General features: G+C 25.8%; 2 protein-coding genes across 2 annotated transcripts in view; one reads left to right on the top strand and one right to left on the bottom strand.

The window, feature by feature from the left end:
- LOC100208020 (sister chromatid cohesion protein PDS5 homolog B) overlaps positions 1-23988 on the bottom strand; it is a 122785-nt gene that overhangs the window by 80814 nt on the left and 17983 nt on the right. The window contains exons 5-10 of the mRNA XM_065812893.1: positions 22968-23094; positions 17495-17575; positions 17158-17298; positions 16339-16454; positions 16112-16209; positions 10572-10678 (exon numbers count right to left, since the gene is read on the bottom strand). Coding sequence (XP_065668965.1) covers positions 10572-10678; positions 16112-16209; positions 16339-16454; positions 17158-17298; positions 17495-17575; positions 22968-23094 — 670 coding nt within the window. The remainder of the gene's footprint in view (positions 1-10571; positions 10679-16111; positions 16210-16338; positions 16455-17157; positions 17299-17494; positions 17576-22967; positions 23095-23988) is intronic.
- On the top strand, positions 330-10501 carry LOC136089111 (uncharacterized). Its single transcript, XM_065814837.1, has 15 exons — positions 330-390; positions 493-587; positions 737-820; positions 1775-1818; positions 1992-2051; positions 2346-2431; positions 2568-2609; positions 2831-3001; positions 3604-3768; positions 4327-4386; positions 4891-4941; positions 5060-5097; positions 5206-5296; positions 5442-7730; positions 10310-10501. Exons 3-15 carry the CDS (start codon positions 741-743, stop codon positions 10499-10501), a joined length of 3369 nt encoding a protein of 1122 aa, XP_065670909.1. The 5' UTR covers positions 330-390; positions 493-587; positions 737-740.

Here is a 23988-nt window from a genome sequence, read left to right as displayed (position 1 = left end):
TAATTTATATATATATAAATATATATATAAATTATATATATATTTATATATATAAATTATATATATATTAATATATTTATATATTATATATATATATATATATTTATATATATATATAAATTACGTTAGTGTATTCTACAAATAGAATGCTCAATGTTCTTAAAGATCAAAGCAGTATATATATACATATATATATATATATATATATATATATATATATATATATATATATATATATATATATATATATCGAGAGAGAGAGAGAGAGAGAGAGAGAGAGAGAGAGAGAGAGAGAATGAAATATATTTTAAAAATTAACATTTTTAATAAATGGTATTTATGTTTACAGTTACAGGCATGATTTATTTAATGCAGGAAGTAAAAGTAAAAGTAGGTGTAATTGTGTGTGTATTTTTTTTTTAAGATTTCAAATAGTAAAAAAAAATAAATGCAATGTATTTTTAAAACTTTTTTTTATTGTTTTACTTCCAGAAAATTTATGTGATCAAGAGCTGATTGACTTGTTAAGTGAGGATCAACAACACTATCTATATAGTGCTTTGGCTCGGTCATATAATTCTATAAAAGTAAATTTTATGTTTTGTCTTAATTTTTTTTTTTTTTATGTTTATTTAACATTTAACAGTATACGTAAAATATAATTATGAGTTAGTTCAAAGATCTTTTCAGAATTTTGAAAAATTCGTTGCATAACTGTTAGCTTGTTTTTTTTTAGTATAATGAATATGTATTTAAAGTTCTGGTGCCTGAAGCAATTATTTATCTTTTCGCTAAAGTTGAGGGAATGTCAAGAATTCAAGTATTCTTTTTATTGTTGAACTTTGTTATAATCTTATCCATTATTATCTTTTTTAGTTATCTTTTCAGTTTTAGTTAATCACTATACTTTTTAAGTTATATTAGTTTTGTAAATTAAAAGTTTAAATTGTTTTGAATTATTGTTAGGCAGAAGTTTTATTAATGTCATATATTTCAGAAAGGTAATTTATTATTTGTTTGAGAATCATAAATGTATGAGTTAAAATAACTTTAGTTATGAAAGCTTGTAATTTGTTTGTGACATTTGCTGAATGTTACTTAAGTCAGATGGTTAGAATAAATTATTATTGTTAAGAAAGCAGAGGAATTTGGGTTGTAATATCAAAGTAATACACAATAGTTAGTTGTAATACACAATAGTTACTTGTGATGCACAATAGTTAATTGAGAAAATGTTTGAAAACTTTATAAAATCTTTGTAACTGTTAAGTTTGCAATTCAAAAATGGGAACGAGTTTTTGTGATTTTAAGGAGTGCATTATATTTTAAATTAAAATGTACAAACTCTTTTTATAGGACTGATATTTCAATATTGGAATAATTTGATCTGTGTTATCTGATCATATTGCAAAATTTTTATTTTTCATCTTATATGGAATGTAGTAGCATCAAACTTATTTGAATTGCCTTAATATTTTCTTATTAAAATTTACATATAGTTCATTTTATTTTACATATAGTAGTTTAAATATAGAATGCATGTAAAGCAGTTTTAAACAAAAAAGATTTTTACAAATTTTTAACTAGCATAGTATAGTAGTATAACGATTATAAGCTTCACTTTCAGTTAGAGTTAAACATTTTCTTTAAATAGCTTTCTTTGAATATGGTTGAATAACATATATGTGTTAATTATATAATTATGTTTAATAATTTATATAACATTCATATAAGGTTTATCTTTATATTTATATTTATATTTTTAATACTATAGAAATCAAGAAATTTCAGAGGAAGATGAAAGTGATAAATCATCAGGTAAGAATTTGTCAGAGTCAACTTAAATAACTAAGCTAATTTATTGCATTTAGCATTTTTGAAGTTAATTTTTAACTGTGTTGCATTTTAAATTTAAATCATAAATTTGTTGTAGTTTCATGTTTGTTGAAGCAGTTTTTAGTAATCTTTTAATTGTATATTATTTATTTTAGACTGTGGTAGTACTTTTTCACAAAATTTGATAGAAAGGTTAAAAAGTTCTCAAATAGCTAGTATGTTTTACCCGTACCTTTTTTTTACTTATTAAATCATTGTAGTATATATTATGATAAAAAACAGTACTTTGCAATAAGTAATAGATAGTATTACTTATTGCAAATAAGTAAATAAAATAATATATTATTTCAAACATATTAAAACTATGCAAATAATATATGTGTGTGCATAATTTTATGATGATTATATAATCTATTATGATGATATAGCTAATTATAGTTAATTTCTTATGTAGTATTCTCTTTTCTTTATGATTCTGTTTCCTGTATAATATTTCAAATTGTTTTTAGAAAATGAACGTTTACACAGATGGTCTAAAAATCAAGAAAGTACAAAAGTTATAAAAGACTGTGTTGTAATTGATAAAGAGGAAAATGTACTTTTTTTCTGTGCATTTGGAATTAATTTATTAATAAAATATTGTCAAGTTTATTTATAATGAAGAGTTTATATCAATACTTATCATATAGTACGTTTTTTTTTTATTAAAATGAATTATGGATATGTTTCAGAATGTCATTATCAATGAATTACTATCAGAATTAGTATTAAGGGTGAGTTTTTAGTAAAAGTGATTCATATATATATATATATATATATATATATATATATATATATATATATATATATATATATATATATATATATATATATATATATATAAATGTAAATATAAGTTTTTAATATGAGTTAATGTAGCAAACTTATCTTTTTTTTTTGATCAATGAACTTTTTTTATTTGGGATTGTTTTCTATAATGTGTTGTTTTTAACAGGTTTGTTCGGAATTAAATGAAAATATTTATTGTGAAAAAGAAGTGAAAGATGATAGAAATACAACTAAAGTTGATCAAGTTGAAAACACTAAACAATTGGTTGATGCAGAATATACTGTGTTTGATTTTGGAAAAGATTTTAAAGTTATAGATGTTGAAAATAAATATGAAGTAAATTTTGTTTTACTATATGTTTTATTATATTAAGTATCTGTTGCCAGACACTTTATTTATATTTTTAATTCAACTCCCCAATACCAACAATGCAACTACAGACGATGAGGCTACTTAATTGTGGTTTTAACCCTCTCTCAACTCTATAACTCCAAAACACGAACCTTGGCAAACAAGGCCGCTGCATGGAGAAACAAGTTAAGCATGGTACTACCAGGGTCATGGTGGTGATTAAACTCAGAATCTCTTGCTTATGAAGTGAGCGGTCTACCACTACACCACTACCGCGAAATTAATTGGTTTGTGTAGATTTTATTTCTAAACATTAGTTAATGTATAACTATGCGGTAGTGGTGTTGTGGTAGAGCACTCGCTTCATAAGCGAGAGGTTCCGAGTTCGATCCCCACCACGTCCCTGGTAGTACCGCGCTCAACTTGTTTCTCCGCGCAGCAGCCTTGTTCGTCAAGGTTTGTGTTTTGGAGTTATAGAGTTGAGAGAGAGTTATAACCACAAGTAGCCTCCTCATCTGTAGTGGCCTTAACAGCCTTGGGGAAGTGAACTAACAAAAAAAAAAAAAATTATGAAATCTTTTCAACAGGTTGGCTCAGATTTTGATGAAAACATTCATTTTCAAATTGAATCAATAGATGTTAAAAATAAGAATAAAGTTGAAAAAACTACAGAAGTGGCTAATGTAGAAGAAAAACACCAAATGTTTGATTTTGGAAAAGGAAATGTTATGGATGTTAAAAATGAGCATGGAGTGAGTTAGGTTTTATTATGTTATTTTAATTGAATATTTTAGCACTTGTGTGTTGTTATTTTAAAAATAAAGTTGAAACTGTCGTGAGTTTTTTTACGTTTAATCGAGAGCTGATATATACTGCCCTGCTTAGAAAATAAATAGGAGCTTTTAAAAACCAAATATTTTTATTTTATTTTAAGTTTATATTTGATTTGGTATCACTAATTTTCGATTAGGAGGTTTGTATTAATAACATAATTAATAATTATGTTATTAATACAAACCTCCTAATTGATTTTTAACCATGATTGTTTAGTCAGAGTAATATATCATAAGTGGTGATTAAATTCCCTTGTTTAGCATAAGAACCTTACTATTTAATAGAATTTTGCTCATTATGGTGTGTTTTCTAGCAGAGCAGTATATCTGTTTATATCTTTTTTTTTTTTTTTTGTATGTTTATGCATTTAAAAGTCTGTTATTAGCTTTGTATGTTTTATTTAGACTACAATCTAAATTTAAAAAAAATTGTTTCAATGTGTCTGAAATATATTCATAAATAATTTATATGTTCAGGAAAAATCTTCAGCATCAAGATCACCTTTAAATGCCAGTGTGGATGCAATGGAACTCAATGTAATTTTAATTATCAAAATTTGTACTATTTAACCATATTTCCTTTTATAATAGAATTTTTCATCTTTTCAGTAAAAAATTTTATATTTTTGTATATTTATTTTGTTTGCTTTTTTCAGTTTATGTCATGAGCACCTTCCCCTAAATGCTGACTTAAAAGCCTTATCCAAAACAATTAGCATTTTTTGTTTTTAATTTCAAGTTTGTTTTTACCTGTATGAAAATACCAGTTTTTGCAAAACAAATATATTATTTTCATACATGTGTAAATAATATATTGGTTTTGCACATCAACTAATTAAGCTTGTGCAAATTGATCCAAGTCTATAAATTTCATTTTTGATCTTTTCCCCCTTTTTTACCCAAATTATTTGGGTTTTTTTAAACCCTTATTCATTTATAATATTTGCAAATTTGAATTCTCTTTTTTTTTAAGGAATTATTAATAAAAAACATCTACTTTTAAGATATATAATATCTATAAATTTAATGTTCACAATTTAGGAGCACTTAAGTGATATGACCAAAGTGTATAAGCGGTTTGGAAAAAGATTTGTAAGTAAAAGTTTTTGATTTGTCATAAAAAAAAGTTAAAATTTATTTATTTTAAAATATTTTATAATCTTTTGAAAGATTACTGTTTTATCATGCTCTGTTATTCATATTAATCTAGTCTAAAAAGAATGAAGAATTGAACAATGATATTCACAGGTTAAAACTATGACCAATTGAATATTTATAAAAATATAATTGCATAAATTTATATGAATAAAATTAAATTTGTTTTATTCTCAAAAATAATATTTGTTGTTTAAACAGTCGAGTTGCCATGAATGAAAATGAACAAACAAAAATGGGAAGTATGCTAACAGGATTTATGAAAGTTGGTTTGGTGTCTGAAGCTGAAAAAGTAAGTTTTTTTGAAAAAATTTAAAAAAAAAGTTTTTTCTGATTTTTTTTTTATTCTATTTAATAGAAAATGATTATTTTTAAAAATTTATTTTAATTTATTTTGAGAAGACTTATTTAGTTAGAGTTTGTATTTTTTAATATAGTTATTTAAACAATGGAAGAGTAATATTAAGTTTGAAAAAAATGATTTGAAAGAAGTAAAAAAATCTCTCCGTCAAAAAGTTAAATGCACAGAAATAGACTGTGGTGCATACATTATTGATCTTCCCAGACATCTTAGAAATATACATAAAATTAATCCTGAAGTAGCTAGAAAAGCTAGAGGTATTTTTGATCTAAGAAAAACAAGATCCTCAGGTGGAGAAAAAGTAAAAAAAAAGACAAAATACATATGTCCTATATGTAGCATTGTTACAAAAAACATACATGATCATCTTTATCGAGCTCCCCATCATCTTAAAAATGATTTGGCTACATATAGAGAAATGCTTAACAAAAAGCAGCTTTATAATGAAAGTAATTATATGTCAGTATCTGAATGCACCGAAACAAACTCTGCTTTACCTAATTCAATAGGGTCAGGATTTATGACAAAATTACCAAATGAAGTTGGATATTTCCAAACATCTTGCTTGCCAAATAAACCTAAAAGCAGTAATGATGATAAAGATGATAATGAAGCAAATACTATAATTGAAAAAGGAGAAAATGACATTCTATGTTTTCAAGATTATCTTCACACATTTCTTCTTTACTTAAAAAGTCCATCAGGAGGAAAGAAAGATCCACAAGCTGCATCAAATGAAATGCATCAAATTAGAAGAATGATGGAAGTCATTTTACCAGACTCTCTAATGCTACCCAACCTGACTGATCTATGTTACACAAGTCTATTAAACCTTAAACTCTTACAAGATAAATGGTTCCCTTACTCAAAACAAAAAGGTTATGAGCCAGGCACTCAACGTTCTTATTTGCTATCACTAAGCCATTTTGTAAATTTTCTTCTACGTTCTAAATTAACTCCCACTGTTCCCAATGTTGTTCCTTGCGTCCTATCTGCTGATGTTCTCAATGTTTGTCAGAAAGAAATTAGTAATTGGAGAACCTCTCTGCGTGGTGAAGAAGCACTAAGAGAATATGATGTAATGATGGCAGATGCTGAAAATATAATTCCGAAGGAATCTTTTCAAGCTATAACTAAAAGTGATTTTTATCAAGATGTTGTTAAAAATGTTAAATATATTTACAATAATTACAAAAACAGGCCGTCAGAGTTTCTAGTTACTCGAACTCTGTTTACAAATATTAGAGACTGTATTTTTTTTGGCCTAATAACCAATAATGTTTCACGGTCTGGAGCTGTCTCAAGTATGACAGCTTCAGAATTTCGAAAAGGAACTTTTTCACCAACAGGAAGTTTTATTGTTTTAGTGAGGAAACATAAAACTGCTAAACAATACGGTCCATGTCAAATTATATTAAATCCTGATCTGAAAGTTATGTGTGATTGTTACGATCAAATTATACGCAACGCAATTCCAGGTAAAATGTCGGAAAACTTTTTTATAACATGGTCTGGGTGTGCGTTTGAATCTGGCGGTGTTTCAACTCAATTAAATTCTTTTTTTTCAAAGTGTCTGCCAAATGAAGATTCAATTGAAAAACGATGCAGTGCTACGATGGTTCGAAAAAGTCTGCTTACTTTTTTTTATGACAATCATCCTGAATATAAAAGCAAGTTAGCAACCCTTATGAAACATAAAGAAACAACAGCTCAACGGTGGTATTACCTAAACAAAAACAAACAAGATACATGTGAGGCATCTGAAAAAGTTACTGAAACTTTATTTGGAGACATCAAAGTTGAATCTAAAGCACAAAGTCTAAAATCAGAAGTTTTCCCTAAATCATCATCTATGTTAACCAATATTAAAAAAAAGACTTTACATTCTGAAGAAAATCAAGATTCCGAATGTTCAAATATCTCTGAAACTAGTGATGTTAGTGAAAGTGATGAGGAATATAATTTTCAATCGAATTCAATACATGCAAAAAAAAGTTGGACAACAGATGAAATAAATGAATTACATAAACTATTTAATATTTCTGATACTATAACATTAACTCAACCTATAATTCGGAAAGTTGTTGCAGAAAATGAAATTCTGAAATTTCGATCTCCTAAACAAATATATGACAAATTGCTACATTTAAGAAAATGCAAAGTACAAAATGAAAATGAGGAAAAGCAGTGTTTAAAGTTTTTATTCAATACAGAACAATTAAAAATGATAAGAAAATTATTTTCCTCTACAATATCTGGCCACCATAATGTTGTTTCACAAGCTAATGTGACAAGCATAATAAATCAAAATAGTGAAGGTCAAGAGTTATTTAAAAATTTTACTGCTGAGCAGATTGTCGCTAAAGTGCGTTATGAAAAAAAGAAGTTTTTGTATAAAAAACTCTAATTTTTAGATTTTTCATATATATATATGTGTGTGTGTGTGTGTGTGTGTGTGTGTGTGTGTGTGTGTGTGTGTGTGTGTGTGTGTGTGTGTGTCTATATATATATATATATATATATATATATATATATATATATATATATATATATATATATATATATATATATATATATATATATATATATATATATATGTATATATATACATATGAATCTTACTTCGAAATATTTCTAGTTTTTAATACTTTGATTAAATAAAAAAACATGGTTAAAGTTTTTAAGTATAATAAAGCAATCAATATTATACAAAGTTTGCGATTTGCTATAACTTTTTTATTAGCATTTATGTTTTGAAATTCGAAATTTTTTCATTCAACAGGTTGGCATTTGTTTTTACCAAATTTAAGTCAAAATTTTTACTTGTTAATTTTACCTGTTAAATTTCTGATGAAAAATTCTCTCATTTGATTTAAATGTGAAGATTTGTAGTATTTAAATTTTTTATCAGGTGAAAATCTTTTAATATTTTTAAAGATATATATATATGTGTGTGTATATATATATATATATATATATATATATATATATATATATATATATATATATATATATATATATATATATATATATATATATATATATATATATATGTATATATATATATATATATATATGAGTGTATATTGGTACATGTTGTATTCTATTAGAAAAAAATAACTCTTGTCTGCTTAAAGTGATTTATATTTTTTGCAAAATAGATCAAATTATGTTAAAATAATTTAAATTAAATTAAAACAGTTAATATAATAGAGAAAATAGGTTTTAGATTACCTATTTAAAGGTCTTAATCAACACCCCATAAATTACGAAACGCTAAGTTCCACTAACAACAAAACAAAAAAGATCAAAAGTTTTTCCTCGCCTTAAATTAATTAAGAAATAAAACTAGCTCATCAAGTTTAATAAAAATCACGTAAAAAAACTTAAAATCTTCTGTTTTTTAAATAAATTTAGCGTTGCGTGATTATGAACGATCCCTAAAACAATAGGATTATGGTTACATTTTGTTCAACAATGGATCATGAAAACTAAATAGGACTGAATTTTTGGAACGCATCTTTTACAGTTATTACTTCATTTTATATACTTTAATTACAATTTATATATAGTTAGTTCCTTATCTATTTCAGATGAAACAGATACTTGAAATTTATTTGACGCAGACTTATGACGTAGTGCGATGCTTGAGATCAAATCTCTGCTTAACCGGGCACGTCATCCTCTTCTTGAGGCGGTTTTAAAGACTGTTACAGTAACCATACGTATTATATATTAAATTATATTTCCATAAAAACTTTAAAAAAGTTTGAATGATATAAAGTTAGAGGGGCGGTTATAACATTTTTCGGAAAAATACAGTATAAACCTTATCAATTTTAAACGATTCTTTAATATATATAACCTAAAATTAGTTTATGAATTTAATTTATTATGTAATTTTTACTTTTTAGCATTGCTTAAAAAAACCTCCGCTTTTAAACAGCGTACCACCCTTCCACCCGCCGTTATAGATAAAAATAAACTACTCACTGTTTCTAGTTCACTGATTATATAATGTCTACATTATCTTACGCTAAAAGTTTTAGCCACCAAAATAACTTTCTTTTAAGGGTCCAACCTGCCTTATGCTTTCTTAAATGCTCTTAAAAGATGCCTCTCGATACCCGATTTTTCTTAATAATTCAGCGCCTTTGGTCATGTACTTATCCTAACATTTAATCAATATTCCTGGAACAATATTTATAAAAATAGACTTTCATAGAAAGCTCTTTAACTTCTATATTAATTTATTATTAAATATAGTAAATTTTAAAAGTTTTACTCGATTCATCAAAAGTAATCCGTGTAAACCACCATTAAATATGCGTATTTTGTTTAAAACTAACAAGTTTTTCTGTTAAACCTCAACATTTTTTTTTTAATTTTGAAAAATTATATAATTTTTTTCATAAAAATAAAGATTATTCTTTGGATTATGGTTTTTTACTGATATTTGACCTAAAATAAACAAAGAATCAAGGTTTTTACAAGCGATCGGTATTGCAACCTTCATTAATCGGTAATGCAACTTCTACGACATACCCGTGATACAGCTAAAAATGTATCTTCTTTTTATTAAAAATTATTTCAGTATCTTTCATACCAAAGATAACGGAGTCCATCACTCACTTTCATAATCACCAATCAACAAAATAAAAATTATGAGTTTTTTTAGATTTATCATGAAATCAAGTAAGCTTTAACTCAAGTATAATTAGAAACAATTTATACTTGGTTTAATAAAAAAAAAATTTCATGATAAATTCATATTTTAGGCTTATATGATAATGGTGATCATTATATTTTTAGGGGTGATCGACTCCTAACAATGTTTAAAATCATATCAGAATAACAATTTAACCATCACCCCATTTTTAATAAAAACAATAACAAAATATCAAAACCTCGGTAATGCTACGCGCCGTTAAATTGGAATAAAAGCGCAAAGTTGCATTATCGAATAAATTTCAACATACTGATGATGATGATGATGATGATAATGATGATAATGATGATGATGATGATGATGATGATGATGATGATGATGATGATGATGATGATGATGATGATGATGATGATGATGATGATGATGATGATGATGATGATGATGTTCCCAAACAAAAATCTTCATAAACAATTAATTAACTAAATTAGAACTTCCTTGTTTAGCAAAGAATAAAAAATTTCAAGACTTAAAGCTAACCTGGCTTTTTATTAAAGAAAAATTTTCTGCAGCAGCTTCACAAATGACAACAACTGTTTCTGAGCGAACCTTTTCATCAGGGTCTAATATTCTCTGAAGTAACTGTTCTAAATGAGACATTTTCTTTAATATAAAAATCGAACTTTAATTAGAAAAGTTAAGTTTACACATCTATACTAACTCCATCGACAATATACTGTTGATGATTCCATCAACAATCTGCTGTTGATGACTACATAAACAAGCTACCGTTGATAATTCCACTAACAGTTAACTGTTGACAATTTAACCCATAATATACTGGTGATGATTCTATTAACAATCTACTGTCAATGATTCCACAAACAATCTACTGTTGATGATTTCAACAACAATCTACTGTTGATGATTCCATCAACAATTAACTGTTGATAATTCTATCAACAATATACTGTTAATGATTTCATCAACAATCTAGTCTTGATGATTCCATTAACAACTGTTAAACATCAGTATATTAACAATTAAATTTTAATTTAATTTTTTTTTTTAATTTTATTTTCTGTTGACAAATGTAAAAGTTTATACATAAATAAAACTAATGTAAATCAACACATTTAACATTATAGACAATACACACTCACATAAAAATCAAAAAAAAAAATTATTTTTAATTACAATTTTTACAGTTTTTATTACATAAAAAATGACTAAAAAAATAATAATCTTTTTATGTTACAATTAAAAAAAAAAAAAAAAGTTCATCAAACTATATTTTTTTTTTACTTTTTTTACAAAAAAAATCAATCAACTTTGCAAGCACAACATCACCTTTTTTTTTTGAAATCACAACAGAGATCCTTTTTTACATCTTTGTTATCATGTTAACAGGGACAAGCTTTAGGTGTCAAGTATTATTATTTGTTAATAAAATTTCATTTTAAACTGTAAGCTAATCATGACATGACAAGTAACAACATGACAAAACCAATAGTGGACATCAAAATATATAATAAATGAAAAAAATTGGATTATTTCTCTTTTAAACTTCTTTATAAGGAAATTTAGGCAATATTTCTGACGCAATATTTCTTTTTTAAGGATTTTAATGAAAATAGCATTGAGACAGTTTCCTATCTTTACCAGTTTCCCATATTTTTACCGATTTACGTAACAGTTTCCAACCTCTTTACTAATCTCACTTTTACAACTACACCTTTTTAAAATGTAGTTTAAACTATGAAAGTTGTAATTAAGAAATATAAGATGTAACTTGAATTACACAAGTTGCAATTAGGAAACATAACATGTAACTGAGGTTACATAAATTAAAAAAAAAAAGATATAATTAAGAACATGAAAGTTACTGAGCAACACAAACTGTAGCTGAGATATAATGAACATAATGTCTTTGAGAACATGAAAGTTGTAATTGAGAAACATATGATGTAATTGCAAAGACATATATAAGCATATGAAATTATATAAAATTTTACTGAGAGTAAAGTCTTGTACTTTACAATGAAAGTTAAGATATTAAAAAAGTCCACTATTTTATATCCTCTTGGATTAACATATACACTTATGACTTCTGATAGAAACCAAACCCATAGCAAAAGAGCTAATATAGTGTCCCAACACAACAAATACTGCAAATTTTTGTACTACTTTATTTTTTATTTTTACAAAATTTTCATACATCCTTGTATAGCAACTCATTCTTGTATGGCAACCCATCCTTGCATGACAACCCATCCTTGCATGGCAACCCATCCTTGCATGGCAACCCATCCTTGCATGGCAACCCACCCTTGCATGGCAACCCATCCTTGCATGCCAACCCTCCTTGCATGGAATACTGAAGTATCTTTAATTGGTATCAAAAATTATCTAACTTATTTGATTTAAATTTTAAATTATTTTGTTAAAAAAATTGTCAACTAAAGAAATAACTTAAAAATTTCCAGCAAAAGAAACCAAAACTGATTCTATTCTTATAAATCTGAATACATAAAATATATAGAAATTATTTTGGTATATTTGGTATAAAAGAAATAAAGACAATGAAGTTGGTATGCTTGTACACTTTGAAATTTTAAAGGTGATGTTAATAGATAGTAAAATGTATCCAATATAAGTGTTATTAGATGGTAAAATCCATCCAATCCAAGTGATGTTACTAAATAATAAAACTTATCCAATTCATGTGATGTTAATAAACACTAAAATTTGTCCAATCCAAGTGATGTAAATAGATAGTAAAATTGAGCATTAGAACTTTTATTTTTATGTTTAAATGTAAAATACAACATATAATACGCAGTGATGTTGTAATTAAAAATATATAGCATATGATTTTAAAAATTAGGCATACTCTAAATGAAAATAAACCAGAAATGTAGTGTCATTGAATTCACATTGAGATAATTAAAACTGTGCTTTATTAGACCTAGTTTTTTATTTACATTTCCAATTGTCATTTTAATGTGCTGTTCCCATTTGAAATCTTTTGATATTATTACATTAAGATCGATTTCATTATTTGTTGTTACTAAAACTGTGCTAGCCCCTGTATCTATATCAGTCATCTTATACATGTCTAGAATATTTACTTCCAATGTACATAATCTTATATTTTTTTAGATTTAAAGGAAGTTCAAAAACCATTTTTTTTACTATCCTATAAAATGATTTAGATCATTTTGAACCAAACTGATAATGAAATACTTTATCATCAATTTGGCCTAATATTTAAAATCAACTTTATGTCATCTTCATATAATTTAAACTGGTTAGAAAGTTTATGTCCTATATCATTAACAAATAACACGAAAAAAAATGATCCCAGTTCCAGACCCTTGAGACACCTTCATAATTGCTTTCTTTAAATATATTATAGTTTATTGACATTCTTTGTTCTTGATTTAAAAATGCTTGCACAACTTTTTTCAGACTTTATAAGTCTCTAACATGATACATAACTATTCATGAGAATATAGTCAAATGCTTTATTAAATCTAAAAAATTCAATGTCAACTGGGATAGTGACAACTGAGTTGTTTTCTTCTACTCCTTGTGTAATAAAACCTAATGACTCCAGCAAATTGGATGCACATATTTTTCTTAGAATGAATCCAAACTACTGTTTAGCAGTTAATGTTGTGAAGGTAAGAATAAAGACAATATTTAACATTTAAATATTGTCTTTATTCTTACCTTCATCAAAACACAATATTTATATATAACATGTTAATTATTGAAAAAAAACATATAGATGACTTAGCATCAACAAGCCTATTCATAGATGTTGATATAAGATTGAACACAAAGTTTAAAAGTTTTCAACAAAAGCAGCTACATCAAACAAAATAAAAGTAATTGCAGTCCAGTGCACTTAAAGATAATATATTGCTGTATGCAAAGGAATACTACATAAATCATTTTTTAATACAAACTCATTTTTTTCAATTTTGTTGTATAGACAAGAATGGCGCTTAACCATCTATATATTATTCAAAATTATTAAAAGTTTTATTTAATCACATGTATTATAGCTGTTAAAATATATACTTTGTGAAATGCACATTTGTTTACTTTGTGAAATGTTTGTTCATTCTGCTGACTGTTCTTTTAAACATCTTGAGATAAAGTTATATCATGCATATGAAATGTATATCATGCATATGAAATAAATAAATAAAGTTATATCATGCATATGAAATTTATATCATGCATATGAAATGAGAAAAGTTTTAATAACACTAGGTTATAGCATGTAAATCATAGAATAAATATTTAAAACTAAAACCTTTTCAAAACTTGCAACATGAAAAAAAGGTATCTGGTTTTAGAGAAGGATAAAAAAGTCTTTATTAAAAATAATATTGAGAAAAAATGGCAAGACTGTAGATAGACTGGTGCAGCCGACCACCACACAGGTGTTCTTGTAAATTGTAAAAATTGTGTAAATTTAAAAAAAAAAATCAGCTCAAAATAAAAAGATAAAACCTTATTACCTAGAATTGATGCTTACTTCTTGAACTCCAGTCAATGCAACAAGGTCTCATTTTACTTATCTTACATTGGGGCCTCTACATTTTCAATTAATGCCCTTCAAAGTAAAAAGTTCATTATTTTGAACGTCAACATCAAAAAATATGTAGTAAACATCAGGGCCGTTCTGAAGACATTTTAAAAGTGGGTGAGGTATCTGTTTTTGGTTGACTAACAATTTTTTTAAAAAAAGGTTGTTTACTGACATTTGCCACCTCCCGTCTAAAGGTTTAAACTTGCCGACTGCAGGTCCAAATTTACCAACTAATTTTAGAATAAACTTTTGATAAGGGGTTTAGATACCTCTTACGCCCCGCTTCTTGGGGACAGTCCTGGGAGGCATTATACTTTGTTTATATTTTTTGTTTTTAGTGGAATATTGAAAGAATTGGTTTGAAATTATGTATTGAAATGAAGGTATAGTTAAAAATGACTGATTGGTTAAATACTAAGTTCCATACCCCATTTCTAATGTCCAAGTTGATCTGGATAACACATAAGTGCTCAAAGTAAGTAATATTGTTTGTCAAATAAACATATCTTCTTAAAAACAATAAAACTACTACATTATTGTATTAAGAATCAATAATACTAATAACTATTGTATTAAGAATCAATCAAGCCCTGCCTGACCAACACATATAATATTTTGCATTGACAACTTGGCCATAGGCCTACGCATATTTGATAAGTTGCGCATTTCTAAAATGCACTAATTCAATGCTCAAATTAAGTCATTGCAAATTGCGATATCTGGAAATATTTCTGCTCCTTAAATTCTCAGTTTATTAAAAACAGTAAACACTATTTTAATAAAACGGTCAATTCATCATATTGCAAAAATTAATGAATAAAAAAAACAATAAATTTACAATACAAAATTAATAATAGTCAAAATTAATAATAGTCACTTACATATCTAAAATTATTGTTTGTTTAAACACCAGGAAATTTAAGCATTATAAATAAGTTACAGGAAAAAAAAAAAAAAAAGCCTGAAAAATTAGTGCGTAATTTAAAAATCAACTAATAAAAAATTATACTAAAGCTATTTGTGCATTGTATGAAATATTAATTTTGTTAAGGGGAAAACTGTGAGGAATTATTTACTTAAAACTTTAAATGTTTTAAATTAGAAATAAATTGATTGATAATAAAAATAATAATAAAAAAGACACATTTAAAATTAATTTACTAGATTTTTTTTTGTTTTGTTTTAAAATAAATATAAGTAGTTTAAATAAGTTTTTATGTTTTTAAACTCTTTTGTCATTATTTTGTCATTATTTTGTCTTTATTTTGTCTTTAGTGAAGGCTTGATAACATCAATATTTATTTTATTAAGAATCAATAACACCAATGATTATTATTCAATAAAAAATACTTAGCTTATTTTGACAAGTTTAATGGCAATGAAGTTCTAAAAAATTTTAACTTAAATGGTTTGAATGCAACACATGGGAAAAAATATTATTATTGATTTGTAATAAAAATAAAGCTATGTCTACCTGTGATATCTTCTACAAATCTTTCAACGGGAGAAAGCAGGAACTGTTTTGACATCTGAACACACTCCACGCGGATATCAAGAGAAACATCAACAAATCTGGAAAACATTTTAATTTTCACAATAAAAAATCTTTAACTTAGATTTGAAAATTATCCAATTTACTATTTGATTTCAAAATTATCAAATTTACAATTTTTATTTATAACTTTTATTTCTTACTATTACCTTCCTAAATAAGAGTTCCACAAAGTTTTATTGTTTTCAGATAAAGTGTTGCCATCATATTCAAATAACCTATGCAACAATTTTACAGCTTCTAACCGTTCAGATTCATCAGATCCCTATTTTTTTTTAAAAAAATCTATTTATTGCTGTATGAAATAAGCTATCAGAGATAAGTTTGAGATAAGCTCTATAATATTTGGTTAAAGAATATAATAAATGCAAAAATAAAAAACCATTTATTGTTAGTATATATGTAATAAGCTTACCAGAAATAAGTTATTCAATACACTTCAAACTATCAGGTGAGTACTCAATACAATGCCTGTTGCTTAAATTTTTCCAGAATGTTGTTAATATTTATTACCTTGTTTTAACTCTTTATTTCATTTTTTTTATTTTAAAAGTGTTACACATAGTGATTGTAACATTTTGTCCAGTATCACTAGTGTAACACTTCTAAACACAAATATCACACTAGTAATAATCTAATATCACACTGTGATATTAGTGTAATAATTTAGCTACAAAGCTTTAAAGATCAATATTTAATTCTTTGAATATTTAAATTAGCTTATATAAATTGTTAACTACCTACCCAAGAATCACAAAATATTTTTTACAGTATAAATGATAAAATATATACAACATCTCTGAGTTGGCAATGAAAAAATGTGGTACTAATGATATTAGTAACTTAAGGTAACCCAGGTAACTATTAATTACCGTTAATTGGCCTACATACATATAAATAAAAAATAATCATAACTATTGAATACTTCATTATGCAAATGATTAATTTATTTAAGTAAAACTGCTTACTTGAAGCTTGAAATTTAATTGTGGAAGAACATATAACAAAACATTTTTGTTGATTTTGTACAACTCATATAAAAGGTCATATAACTTTCCCGCAATTAAAGATGTAGGTGATGATCCAAGTACCAAAGTGTTATTAAAAAACTATAAAATGAAGTTTTGTTCATTTTTATTTAGAGACAACAAAAAAATTGTAATTTTTAAAACAAAAGTTATTACTTTCAATGTGCTAATACCCACTGGGAATTGACACATTAAAATACCATTAATAAAAAAAAGAAATTTCTCCAAATTTAATGTCAAATATAAATCAAAGATATCAAAGATAAAACAAACTTACAAGTTGAATATAAGGTTCAATTGCTGAAGAGCATCTGTCAATTACATCAGAAGCAAGTTTAAAAGCTTCTAAATTTTTACTCTAAAAAGTAAAATTAAAATAAATTGATTTTAAATAAATTTATACTTGCTTTTTTTTTTAATTAGGCTCTTTTTCCTATCTTTAGGAGAAATATATTGCATCACCATGACCACAAAGCTATTGTATCATCATAAAGTTATAGAGGAAATCGAAAAAATTACTTTTTGTAAGTTAGTGTAGGTTATACTATTGATTCTGTTCTGTTACAATTAATTTTTGTTTGATTGCAAAGAACAGAGAAATGGATATTAAAATTTGCAAATTTGACATATAATATCTTAATAATGGTTTAGAGGATTTTCCTAAAAATTGAAACCCAAATAGATTTTTGCTCGAGAAACTTAAAAATACTACTCTCAGGACTTGATAATCTCAAGAAATGCTTCATTTATCTATTTTTTTTTACAAAATTATTGACTTTTATAGAGGCTGTCACCGAAATTGGTGGAAAAAATACTGATTATATATCACTACTTTATCATAGGTCTACCAAAAAAATTAGATTTATGTATTGCCAATTGTAATATTTGATCAAAGTAAGCACTCAAAAATAACATCTTTTTAGATTTTGAAAAAACTTAAATTTTGTAATAGAGATTTTTAAATCTTCAATATTTAATAACTAGTTTAGGAAATATTCATAGTCAGGGGCATATGAAGGGGGCAAAGGAAAGGGGTAATTCCTCCTCCCACCTCCCCAAATTTTTTTATTATGTAAAAATGAATAATTACTGATAAATTGTTTCTAAAATAAAATTTAGAAACATAATGAAAAAAAATGTTTTTTAGTTTTCAAATTGTTTTGTTTGAGTTTTAAACTTAGTAAATTGTTTTGTTGCATTTGAATTCATTTTCATTATTTATTTCAAATTGTTAAATGCCTAACACTTTAGAATATTTTTGGAATAAACGCTATAGTGTTTTGAAAGGTTGAGTTAAAATTGTCTTCAAAAATCATATAGCATATGCAATAATTATATTGTTTAGTTGTTTTTTTAGCTAGTGATACTCAATACAATAAATATATCGAACATGGAGAAATGTGACATTGGAAAAACTCTCAACATTCATTGCCACAAAATTGGATATTTTTCTTTGAGTTAATAAAACAAGGTTTTATTTAACTCAAAGATCTTTCTTGTGAACAGCAAGAAGAAATAATGCGGCAAGCAAATTTAAAAGAAAAATTTAGTTCAATCAAAATTATATGCTGTTATGATGAGCAATTTTATGAAAAATATTTTGAGAGAAAAATTACAAAGTGTTACAACACACAAGGAAAGTAAAAAAAAAATGCTATAAAAGGTAATCTAACATTTATTATAGTTAATATGTTAATTAAAAGAAGTATATTTTATTGAGATGATTAAATGTCATGATTAAATGTTAAGTTCATTTTAAAACTTATTTAAATTTATTTTTTTAGGCAATGTAAAGATTTCTTTATACATAGAAAAAGTTTTCCAAAAAAATAATGCATATGTTATGCCAAGTTGGAAATTCTGCAGCAAATGTTACAAAAAAGCTGTAGCAACTGATGTAGATTTTAGTTCACAGAAGGAATGGGAATCAAAAAATGAGAAAAAGGTTAAGTTTGAAAGCTCTATAGAATTGGTTGGTATTTTACCAGTCAAATTGTTTAGTGTCAAAAAAAAATGTTTGACGCTATAGACCAAGTTGGAAAAACAGTTTCAAATTAGCAATAAATTAAAGAAAGATCATGATCTAGATATTATAATGTATGAAGTCAAGAAGAAAATTTCTGTATCTGACTCTTATTACCATAAAGTGCAAATGTTAACACTTGCACCAGAATCATGGACACGTACAAAGATATCAAGTTACTTTGAAATGTATGAGTATCTTGTTTGAACTTGGTAAAATGATAAAAATGAGTAAGGGAAACAAAATTGGAAACACTCTTTTTCTAGAAACAGCCCAGTTAGTAATCAACTTTTATCAAAATGATAAATTTCCAAGAATCATGCCAGGAAAAAAAGATTTTGGTAGTGTTAAGAAAAACCATCATGTTCAAAAAAGGTTATTACTTCACAACTTTAATAAATTACATGTTGCATTTAAAAAAGACTATCCTAATTTCAAGGTCAATTTTGTTCTCTAAAACCCAAGCGTTGCATTACACATAACACATCAAGTACACACAATTTATTTGTATAAATACATTAACAAAATACAATAGACCATGAGCTATAAGATGTAGTAAAGCATGTACACGAAATAAATGTGAAAGTAGAAAAACAACTAAAAAAAAGTCTCCTCAATTTTTATTTCGAATCAAGTAATAATTTTAATACAATAATATAAGATCAAACATTAAAAAAAAAAAATTATTCCTGTGGGAATGTAAAAAAATTTCGAGCTTTTGCTTTAGTGGTACGCATAAGCTTGCGCACAGAATAAGAATCAAAACTATTTGATGCTTTTTTAAATGATATTTTAATATCTTTAATGTTTCTGCAAAGCTTTTTTGTTTTTTTCATTTTTCTTTTAATAATAGCCCAGTACTTTTCAATAACTCTCAATTCTGGGCAGTTTGGAGGATTTTCTGTTTTAGGCACAAATTTCACATTATTCTTTTTATAACATTCCATAGCTAGTTTACAATAATGAATTGAAGCTAAATCAAGCCAGAACACAGGCCTGTTATTGTGTGATTTAATGAGAAGTAAAAGGCGTTTTTGTAAACATTCTTTAACATATATTTGACCAGAAAGCGTGGACTGAGAAATATAAGGTGCTGATTTATTGCCACAACTGCAAATAGCTTGCCAAATCAAAGCTTTTTTAGCGAACTTGTCATGTTTTGCGTATTTAAATTTCTTATCTGTTTTTCCTCTATATTTGGCAATATAATAAACAGCACCAAGAATTCGTTGATGATTCTACTTGATATAAGTTTCATCGTATTCAATAATACAGAAATTTTTAGAAATAAAATTGTCATACAACTTTCTGCCATGGGTTCTTGCACTTTTTTGATGAGTTTCAGAACGGTTGGGCACTTTTTGTGCTTTAAAAGAATGAAAACCATGTCTGTTTCTAACTTTTGCAACAAAACTATAAGAAAATCCATAGATTTTTGCGCATTCCCTTAGTGAAAGACTTGGTTTATTCTTAAAACTGTTAACCAGTTTTCAAACTAGTTTTATATCTTTAAAATCTTCCTTTCTTCCACCACCAGATTCGCGTTTGATCGATTTTGTTCGGAAAAAACGTTAAATAACACGACTTACGGTGTATAGATGTATTTGCAATAACTTTGCTATTGAATTGTAGCTACTATTAGGATTTTGTAAATATTTGTGCATAATTTTTTCTCTTACGTCTTCTTCTTTTGTCATTTTTAAAACTAATTTCAAGTTAAATCCAAAAACTAACATATTTTTTTGAAACCACAACACGTTGTAAACAAAATACAAAACAATTAAAAAGATTTTAATACAACCACTGAAAAAAAATGATGTGCTTATTCTTTCACGTTTATTTTGTGTACATCCTTTATTCAAACAATGGCAGAGTACTAACCATACAAAACTACTGTTACAATCATTGCCACTAGATGAGTTTAACCTTTTCTTATGTGATAGCATTGACAACCTTATCACACATTCATTTATACAAAAAACACAAAGTAGATTCTTGAAAAACTGAAAAGAAAATATAAACCAAAATAAATTTTATAAAATAAAAACCAAAATGAATGTTTAATTTTAGGAAACTTTGCTGATAATTATCAATTTGTTGTTTAAAATAAAGTTTAAAGTTTTCACTGGAGCAAAAATCAGTGTCTCAAACAAAAGTCTTTTTGTTATCTTTCAGAAGGTGTTAATCATCACACAAGGTTTTTTATAATATTCAAGAAGATATAACTAAATATATCAAAGAAAATCTACCAGATGTATCATGTGTGAAATACTTTTCTTATAGCTGTGCAGAAAAATTTAAAACTTTATCAGTCTTTTTCATAATAGTAGAGACTTTAGTTTAAATACTAAATGGGTATTTTTTGGTACCAGTCATGGTAAATCCCCCCTGTGATGGTATAGGTGGGACTGTTAAAAGAGTAGTTTGTCAAGAAATTCTGAAATAACTAACTAATGGGCAGATTTGGGCATTTGTTTTAAGTTATTTTTAAAGGAGAAAATCAACTCGAGCAAATTTAGAAAAATAATAGAATGTATCACTTTATTCCTAAAAGCTCAAATATAATAAGTTATAAAGAAACAAGTGTGGATACACATACTGAAGTATTTGATATTATTCCAAAAAGCAAAAATAATAAAGAGATTTCATTAAACATTAAAAAAATGGACTATATTGCGTGTTTTTATGATAAATTTTGGTGGATGGGGATTGCTGAACATGTAAGTGAACTTGATATTAAAGTCAGATTTATGCATCCACATGGACTAGTTAAAAATTTCTTTTGGCCAATGAGAAATTATGAGTGTTGGGTGCTCAACTCCGAAGTTATATGCATAATTTGTACACCCTCAACAATATTAGGTCGAATGTTCAGCATATCTGATTTAGATTTAAAGAATATAAGAAAAAGTTACAGAAAAATAAGCATAAAAAAAATGTTGTTTTAATATCATTTTTGAGTGCTTACTTTGATCAAATATTACAGAGACATGCATTAACTTAATTTTTTTCAATAAACCAAAGATAAAGTAATGATATAAAATCAACAATTTTGCCAGTGATTTTGGTGATAGCCTCCGATTTTCCTCCAAAAATCAATAATTTAAAAGTCAATAATTTTGAATAAAACAGGATAAACAAAGCATTTCTTGACATTATCAAGTCCTAAAAGTAGTATTTTTGAATTCCTAGAGCCAAAATCTATTGGGGTTAAAAGTTTAGGAAAATCCTCTAAACAATTATCAAGATGTCAATGATGCTTTGTTGTTTCTTCAGATAAAAAAAAACAAGTAAAGTTTATTTAAAAACTATAATATTATTAATAAAATAGTCAAGACAATATCTTAACATTTTTGTGATTTTTAGCTGAATCTTTTGTAGTTATCATTTCTTTAATATGGACTGCAAATGATGTAAAAATAAATGAAAAAATTAAAATAATACAATACTAAATATAATTTAATATTGTATTATTTTAAAGTAAAAATTATATTAAAATATAAATAATATTAACCTATAACTAAAAACTAAAATAACTATTTAATATTATGTTGATTTGTATTTTTTTGTCATTCCTAATTATTTTTTTTTTTTTTTTTTTTACAGATTTTGAAAATTTATATATTTCCTTCTATAACCAACAAAAACAATATCAAAAAGTTTTACTTTTTAATTTTCTTTTAGTATGCAAAAAAAAATTATGTTAAATAAGAGTATACGTACAAACCTTATTAGGTTCAACTAAGCTGGTTAAAATTAAATCAAATATTTCTTGTGGAAGTGAGTCTCCTTCTAATATTAACGGACACATGATATCCAACATGAAGCATTTTACTCTAGCATTGTGATGGTTGCTAAACACAACATTATTTGTTATACATATATATTTTTCTCTATCATATTGCACAATTTTATACGATTAAGTACATTTTAGTGGATGCTAAACACCATAATCATAAACACACAATTAATGCCTAGGAGTCTAGGACCTATTTTTAGCCTGCAAAAATTTTTGGACTACAAGACGCAAACGATTAGAAAAAAACTTATTAAAAAAAATAAAAAATATATTTTTTGCATGAGTACTTTAATTTATCATTGTTATGCAGTATTCAACATTTTAGGTGCTTACAACTACATAATGCAGTTACAGCACACATAAGTCATTTTTAATATTACATAACTCATTTTTAATATTACATGTAATATCAAAAATACGATAACAATTGACATGATATACATTATTAGTTCAATGTACGGTTTTTATAGCATAATTTAACTCAAGTAAACTCAGCGAAGTGGAGGTGTGCAGTGATGGTAGTTAGTGGTGCAGTGGCAATAGGGATGTATTATTGGCAGCAGCGCAAAAATTTTAAGTTTTCATCTTATAAGTAATTTTTTTAAAATAAAAAATAAAAATAAAAAATAAAATAAAAATAAAAATAAAATAAAAAATTTAAAATAAATTTTTTTTTTTTTAATATTCACCCATTATATTTTCTCCATCAACAAGTCATATCTTTTCTTGATGCCTCTTTGTAATCAATATTTTCCAAAATAATAATATTTTATCTTACAGTTTTGGAAAGCAAATCAAATAAATAATTATTGTTTATAAAAGTATTCTTAATATTATAAACATTTTTTCTCAATATTATCATTATAATAATACAATAAATATTATCTGACTGTATTATTTTAATGTTGGACAACATGAAAATAGCTCAAGATCAGTATCTGAGCTAATA

The sequence above is a fragment of the Hydra vulgaris genome, chromosome 12 (assembly GCF_038396675.1).
Source record: "Hydra vulgaris chromosome 12, alternate assembly HydraT2T_AEP".
Classification (NCBI taxonomy): Eukaryota; Metazoa; Cnidaria; class Hydrozoa; order Anthoathecata; family Hydridae; genus Hydra; species Hydra vulgaris.
Note: the sequence above shows the minus strand (reverse complement) of the source record. Positions and strands in the feature narration are given on the sequence as shown.

What these genes read in the sequence shown, in the direction of transcription:
- LOC136089111 (XM_065814837.1), top strand. Translation starts at nt 741, where the DNA reads ATGAATATGTATTTAAAGTTCTGGTGCCTGAAGCAATTATTTATCTTT. An exon ending in AGGGAATGTCAAGAATTCAA is followed by an intron (nt 821 to 1,774) that starts GTATTCTTTTTA and finishes TTAATACTATAG; the next exon opens with AAATCAAGAAATTTCAGAGG. An exon ending in AGCGGTTTGGAAAAAGATTT is followed by an intron (nt 4,942 to 5,059) that starts GTAAGTAAAAGT and finishes ATATTAATCTAG; the next exon opens with TCTAAAAAGAATGAAGAATT.